The sequence below is a fragment of the Curcuma longa genome, chromosome 2 (assembly GCF_044706935.1).
Source record: "Curcuma longa cultivar G26 ecotype Majalengka, Jawa Barat chromosome 2, ITB_CL_G26_1.1, whole genome shotgun sequence".
Taxonomy (NCBI): Eukaryota; Viridiplantae; Streptophyta; class Magnoliopsida; order Zingiberales; family Zingiberaceae; genus Curcuma; species Curcuma longa.
This window is the reverse complement of record NC_133862.1, coordinates 13331532-13339268: the sequence shown is the minus strand read 5'-3', so window position 1 is coordinate 13339268 and position 7737 is coordinate 13331532. Positions and strand designations below refer to the sequence as shown.

Below are 7737 nucleotides of genomic sequence, written 5' to 3'. Positions count from 1 at the left end.
GATTTACCTCCTCACAAATGGTCATGGGGCCGATCGTGTGAGGACCGCTAAAGTGACGAATTCCACTTTTGTAGAAGAAAAAACATTGTTATGATTTTATTTTTATATTGCCTTATTATTTTGCTATTATACTACTGCTTAATCTAACTCTCTTTTTTTCCCGTCATCCTTTCTTTAACAATGTTAAAATTTTGGGGTATTTTGAAAAATAAGTAAATAGCGGGTGAAAAATGAGTAAAATAGAGAGAGAGAAAAAAATATAGATGTCCTCATGTGCAGCCCAAAAAGGGGCGAGCCGACGTTCGTCATGGAAGGCGGCGGCGGCGCGAAGGAGAATGATAGCAAGCCGGATGTGTCGACGACCGACCCACGCGAGCTTGGTACTTGCTTTCTCTCTCGCACGTCTCCCGGAACTTCTAACTTATACGGAAAATCCATGTTCTTCCGCGCCTTATTATTACCGTCAAGGATTTTTTAGGGCCTTGCTATTTGCTTGTTTCAGAGTACCATGATTTCGCAAGAGAAATTTGTTACCTTGGAAACATTACGGTATGCTTTGCTTCGTGTAGGAAGATTGTGTACAGAAGTTGAAGTTACTGATATCATTCGAGTTTGGTGTTGAAAGCGGAAGCTAGCCGTAATGGAACTCTTTAATATCAAATGTTCCGTTTCTGTAATGGGTTGAACTTGAACCTCCTACTTCAGTAACCATGACAGAAAATTTTTACCCTACAAGAAACTTAAGAGAGAAAAAACCCCACTCTTTAATATATGTCTCTGAGTTATTGCCTTCTGATGGTACGTTTTTCTTTGCCCAAATTGACCATTATCATTGTAATCTGAGTCAAATTGTCATTTGTTCTTTTTATAAAAATATGCTCGAAATGAACTTATCCATCTCAATTAAGATAATCTTTGGTGCATCTTTTTTGTGGATGGCATTGTGCTAATTGATGTAGGTGTAAATAGATCAAGTTTGTAACTTGAGTTGTGGAGAGAAATTTAAACTTAAAGCTTTTTAGTTAAGTAGGACTAAAACTAAGTATATGAAATGTAAAGAGCAAAATAAAGAGTGCATGGTTGAAATAGAACACGTTTCCTGCATCTTCTTTAATCCTGTTGTGCCTCTTCAGGCTAAAATGAAGTGATACTGCCCATCTCACTTCACGGATGAGGGCAATGGACTGTCAAAACACATCAAAGGTTAGAGAAGATGCTAATGCTAAGATGAATGTGTGACATAACTAAGAAACTAAAAGTACTACTATCCAATATATTATAAAAATGCGTTAAAATAAGTTAAGATTTTATGGACATGATCAAGGATGTTTAATAGATTCTAGAGTTACCTTAGTCGAACCAATTAGAGTCGAAGGTGTAAGGGATATAGAGAGATATAGTAAATTTGTAGTTAACATAATTAAAAATTTAATAAATCTAAATATTATTGAAGACATAATCATGCATGAAGTTCAAGAGAGAGATAAGAAAATAAGCTCCATATTGTCAACTCTGAATAGTTGGGACAAGCACTGGATTATGATGGTCATCATGAATACAAGCACTCACAAAAATTTTATTACTTGTTTTACACTCATTTAGTCATGTGATATTAATCAAATTGAAGTGCAGGCCAGTGTTATTTCCTTGTATCTCACGATACACAAGTTGCCATGAAACCCATTTGTAATGTTCTTCTGAAGACAAGTTACGAGAGTTGTTTTGTTAAAATTTCCTCTTTTTTTTTCATTTCGATTTCCTAATGTTTAAAACAATATTGCAACATTAGCTTTAATAATAATAACAGTGAATACAATTAGTTAATGAAAGAACTAGCATAGACTTTCTATGCTTAGAGTTTAATATAGTAAAGAACACAGGTTTATTTGCTTTTTTACTTAATAGTTTTTTATTTGAGAAATAATTTCTTACAATGTTTTTTGTAGTATAACTGGATGTCAACTTTTAGCTTATCTGCAAAAAAGGGGGAATTTTGGGAGGCATTTTCACAATAATGAACTTCTAGGAAAGAGGGGACATTTTTTACACAAAAATGTAGTTCTTGAGAGCGTGATGAAATATTAATTCCAGCGATCTGGGGCTAATTCTTTTTTGCATTTTCTACTTTGCGCTGAAGGTGGATTTGTTATCTTTATGTCTTCTAATATGCGTGTTCTTTGTCTCGTGTGTGATGTAGAATACTACTAATTTGATTGAAGACTGATGGATTCAGAAAACAAAATAAAACGTTAAAGAGCTAGTATATTCAACTGTTTAAAGAGGGAGCTCTTATTGTAATTCATGATAATTCCCAGTAAGGCAATATTGTTAGCATAACTGTTTTTCACCTGAAGCAAACTTATGAAAGATAAAGATACCATCTGACCTATCATTACAGCCAATTTCAGTAAGACTAATTGAAAAGTTTTGCAAGATTGCAATCTGTCCCACTGTGGTAGCCTAATTTTATTGTATTTGCGTTTTCAAACAATGTCTTGGGTAGAATGTTTCTTCAACTCACCAAGTCTAATTGGCCAAAATAAGTTTTTTTTTAACAAGGATGAATGTTTTCCACCCAGACACCTGGATCCACCTAAGAGTGAGTTCATGAACTGCTTTTGGAACTCAACAAGTAGGTTTGATTCCATAACCCCAAACTCAATCCCTTCCTGGCAAGTTCTCAATGGAGGTAGCAAACAGCTTGGAGCACTGAATGATTCAACATTCTTGCTCATTCCATGATTGAGTTCAGTAATCTATATACAATAATCACAAGATGATCATAAAACGGTGAGTGATGCGTGAGAAAGAATGCTACAGAGGTAGAGGTTTGGCTTCATTGCCAAGCATGTAATTAGCTTTGAGTTTAATAATTTCTTTCTGTCAAAGTCTAAACAAATAATTAATAAGATAGGCAAGATCGAGTTGTTATCTAGTAGACTCTCATTTGAGAAATGATTTTTTTTTCTTTTGTAGTGTAAATGGATGACAACATTTACCGTATTTTTAGAAGCAACCACCAGTGAGGAAATCTTTTATACCAACTAGCAGGTGACTAGGCTACAACGAAGGGGAAGTTTGTTAGCTGTAGGTTAGTCTTCTTAGCTATGCTTACATATTCTAGTTGATAGTCTTGTTATCAAAAATACATTTTGATAAAGAATGTCATTCACCAAAGACCAAGATCCATATAATTAACAAGCTCTCAAATTACTTTATGAACATACCTAGCATATGTTTGGTCCTGTATGTGCATGATATGATTTAGATATAAAACCACACATAGATATGAGAATCAAAATGTAAAAGAATCTTTGCAATTTGATTATTGTATGGTTCTGAAAAATAAGGATAAGTACATCAGAAATTATATTTGACCTATTAAAATTAAAGTGAACACGCTATAAAATGGGGAAAAAAGCATCTTGGAGTCAAGGATGATCTTGACTAAGAAACCTCATCTTATGGGGAATTAAAGTAAGCAACTAAAATGAAATTGGTACTGGACAATGACTCAGAAGAACCAATCGTGCTCATGTCCAAAATATTGAGATGAAAGAAATTTTTTCATGTTGAGATCATCTTCCTCTTCATCTTTTTATGTATTCTTTCTTCTGTCTTCTGAATATATACTTTTGTATCCCCAAAGAATTGTTAGGGGATCAAGCCCAAAGGTGTAGGAGGATCTATATAGTCGATCCCACTTAGTGAGATAAAGACTTGGTTATTGTTGTATTTCCAAAGAATTGTCTTATGTAACAAACACTTCAACCTATCATGCTTTTGTAACTAAATTAACTATGTTTCTCCTATGATATGTAGGTTTGACATTAACCCATGGCCTGTTCAATAGCTTTGCTGGTGTGAACCATGACATATGATACTTTAGTTGAATGTAGTATCCTATTCCTATCCATTGATATGAATTGGAGATTTCAATGTCCTAGCATGTCATAGTTATCAAAATTGAACTGGACAATGTGCCCATGGAACTTAGGGACATTGGTTAACTTCTGATTAGCAGGTTGGGCACATATCCATTTTAGAGTATTTAAATATATAAGATAAATAATATATGTAAAAAAATATAAGAGGATATCATATGCAAATACATAATGATATAAGGTTTTAGGGCAAATACATAATGATATAAGGTTTTAGGGCAAATACGTAATGATATAGGATATCATATGCAAATACACACGATATATAATGTATACAAAAAAAATACAAAATTGCAAAAAAATCTGAACGATAATTCAAAATGTATGAGTTTTAACCTGGGCCAACTCGGTTCGACTGGCTGGGTTGCCTTAATCAACTAGAGTTTCTTGCGTTTCAATCCAAGAAGTGGGGCAGCATTGGATCAGGTTTTGGTTCTTGGGTTTTCTGGTAGAATCAGCTTGTCTTCTAGTTAATGATTCATTAACTTGTAAATGTTAGAAGACACTTTGATATTGTGTTTACAATTGTCTTTTTGTTCTATCCATTAATTCTAGAATTTACTTCTTTTCGTTGTTGGAAAATTAAACTTGATATGCCTATGTTTATCAAGAGCAATCAGCCACCCCTTGGTCGCTAAATTTACAAATATTTTCGTGGCTTAGTTTCCAGTGATGATGAGATAGACTACTCAATAGAGCCAGAGTTTTATGATCCAAATCTTGATGACAAAGATGAACAATGGGTGCATAACAAAAGAAAAGGTCAGACCTCAGATGCTGTACTAAGCTGCCCTGCATGTTTTACAACTCTTTGCTTAGACTGCCAAAGGTACTCTTTCTTTTTCCATAACAAATTGTAAATGCAACCTATCTTACTTCTAGACATTGAATTTTGTTACCATGCTACATGCTTTCCAATATTCAGGAGTGCATTAAGTTACTGAACAAAATATGCAGATGGTGACTAAAGAGCAAAAAGATTCATAGTGAGAGATTTTGGTTTTGTAGACTGACGTATAAAGTTGCAGTCTCTGTAATACTTTATTGACTTTGTTCTAGAAAAAAAATGTACCTTATCTTCGAAGTTTCTCTTTATCGAGGATTTGAGGAAGATATTCACACATGTTAAAACTCAAGCAACAAATCCAATCCAACTAAAAATGTCAACACATTGAACTGGATCTCCTTGATACTTGAGCATGATCAGCCCACGTAACATGTAACACTAAAGGGATCAAACTTGAGCATCTTCGGTAAGGTAGTGGGTGAAAAGGGTTCTAACTCCTCAGTGACCCTTATTACCTCCTCTACGTAGTTGAGCTACTCTTGACCTTTCTGGGAATTTGGCTATCATAGAAATTCACCATATTTGTCTAGCAATCTCATAAATTTGAAGCGTCCCCAGGCAGATTACTCTGGGGTGACTGTTGTTGACACATGTGAAGGGTTTGAAAGATTCTTCCTTGATCTTAGACTCACCAACAACCTCCTTATGAATAATAGACTTATGCTTTCTCTTGACAGACATTATACAAGTAATAATCCTTTAGCTACGATGGACAATAACTGCTCTTGCCACTCCTTGGCTACTGCTATGGCCTCCATGAAAAGGAATAATCCCCAGCTTTGACCACCTGATAACATAACAGGAGTGAATCAAGGTCACATAAGGAAAGGTATTTATGCTAAGATGATTACTAGCATAAAGTTGGTATAACAACAATCTGACAAAAACACACACCCCAAATCTTTAAAAATTATCAAATCAAACCCACAAAAATTCAAGCTTGAATCTAGCGTTTATACCTATAAAATTGTCACATGCTAAGTGAGCCCTCTTCCTAAGGCTAGGAAATCTCACTTGAACAATGCGACATCCATTGCCATGCCCCTTTGTGTTAGTCAATGAATTGTACCACCAAGCCATCAAACAATGCTTGTAGCACATCCGAACTCAACATTCATGGTGCACAAGGGTATCACAGATATACAAATATAATAGCAAACAAAATGATTTATCAAAATGGAAATAACCAAAGCATTATCCAACAAAATTTAAGGTCTATAGCAGAAAGATAAAGTACAAGTTCCATAGATATAAGAGGAAATGTTGGTAATAAATAATAATAAATTAATGAATCTTCAAAGTAATGCAAAAATGCCAACTTTAGTGACAATGATGTCTTAAAGCAACAAAATTAGTGCACATAACAAGCTAACCCGACACTTCTACCATTGACTGTCTGATTGAATTTCAGTAAAACTGGTAGGGTAGTGTCCCAAGAAGTTGAAGAAAAATTAGAAAGGTAAATATAGATGCTCCAATATGTACACTGAGTCTAATCATCACTATAGCTGTGCAATATATATATTGAGTCTAATCATCACTATAATACAGTAAGAGCACAATTGAGATACATGGTTGGAATCATAAGATTTGCTCCACTATGTTTTAATAAGGCTTATTGCATAGTTGGAATTATAAGATTCTTGCTTCGTGAAACCATAATCGCAAGGAACATCATTAAGACTTGAGACAACCAGTTATCATGAAACCAGCAAGTCTTTCAAGCCTTTGATTTGCACAAGGTTGATGCTCAAATGAATGGTTTTGATGTTCCAGAAATGTTGCAACTGCTGTGTTACTGTACCAAAGCCTTTAATTTTTCTAACCTTTAGTACTAATAATCTCCGTCATGACTGCTCGATATGCCCTTAGGCCATAGATAATCACTTTGGAAGCAGTTAGTGACAATTACTTACAATTACATGATTTGTCCCTTTGAACCATCGTGCTAATAATTTGTGAGTAACCTATTAATGAATTGCATTTGATGCATGATTTGTCAGGATTGCTTTCCATATGATTTACTCAAATTTTTTTTGTTCTTCATAACATTCAAATTCCCATTAGCCCCGTTTAACTAGCTCATGATTATCTGAATTACAGACACGAGATGTATGTGACTCAGTACAGGGCAATGTTTGTTTTTAATTGCAAGATCATAACAGATAAGATACTATCCCAAGCAAAAACCAAACACCAGAGGAAGTCCAAACACGGAATGATTTCTACTGGCTCTGATGAAGGAACCCCAAATGCTGAAATATTGCATCCCGTCTGCTGTTCAGTTTGCTCGACTGAGGTTGGGGTCTTCGATAAGGATGAGGAGGTTTACCATTTCTTCAACGTCATTCCCAGCAATGCCTGAACTGTTATTTCATGGTTCTGCTTTAAATGATATCATCCTTGTATGGTGACGTTTTGATTACCAAAACCTAATATGTGAACTAGGTATGGTTGATCTTGCTGGTGAGTTCATCATAGAGAAATGCATACTGTAGGTTTATGAATCCAATGAGGCTCTGTTTATGTTGGAAAAGGATATGAAAACTCTTCATGCGTTTAGTCGTGACTATAAAAATAGTAATAGCAATCGCATAGATTGCTCGAATACCATTTTATATTGATTGGGATGTATTCTGGTTTTATCTATTGCAAAAGGTGTTTAAACCAGCATCATCTGAAAAGCGTGCATTCTTCGCCTCTTATTATAAATTGATTTTCATTAGTTGAATAAGAACATAGACGAATTATTCACAAGCATTATAGTAAATTATTATTATTATTTTTTGTACGAGACATTGATTTCAACATGAGTATCCACGTAGGTTAACATAAATATTTGGTTAATTTTTTTTAAGGACAAGAGCATCCATAATGGATACTCTAATCGGGTATTATAATACTTTATTAGTGTTAAATATCATTGTGAAATGGTATTATAACACT

General features: G+C 34.5%; 1 protein-coding gene across 2 annotated transcripts; it reads left to right on the top strand.

Annotated features, from left to right (window-relative positions):
• Positions 1–272: 272 nt before the first annotated feature.
• On the top strand, positions 273–7423 carry LOC141822147 (uncharacterized). Of its 2 annotated transcripts, none has more exons than XM_074709578.1 (3): positions 273–380; positions 4608–4773; positions 6895–7423. In XM_074709578.1, the coding sequence occupies exons 1-3, from the start codon at positions 308–310 to the stop codon at positions 7154–7156; spliced, it is 501 nt and encodes a 166-aa protein (XP_074565679.1). In that variant the 5' UTR covers positions 273–307; the 3' UTR covers positions 7157–7423. The 2 variants fall into 2 exon arrangements, with proteins under 2 accessions (XP_074565679.1, XP_074565678.1); XM_074709577.1 differs by lacking the exon at positions 273–380 and adding an exon at positions 651–798.
• Positions 7424–7737: the final 314 nt, after the last annotated feature.

What these genes read in the sequence shown, in the direction of transcription:
- LOC141822147 (XM_074709577.1), top strand. Translation starts at nt 711, where the DNA reads ATGACAGAAAATTTTTACCCTACAAGAAACTTAAGAGAGAAAAAACCC. An exon ending in TGAGTTATTGCCTTCTGATG is followed by an intron (nt 799 to 4,607) that starts GTACGTTTTTCT and finishes TTCGTGGCTTAG; the next exon opens with TTTCCAGTGATGATGAGATA. An exon ending in CTTTGCTTAGACTGCCAAAG is followed by an intron (nt 4,774 to 6,894) that starts GTACTCTTTCTT and finishes TCTGAATTACAG; the next exon opens with ACACGAGATGTATGTGACTC.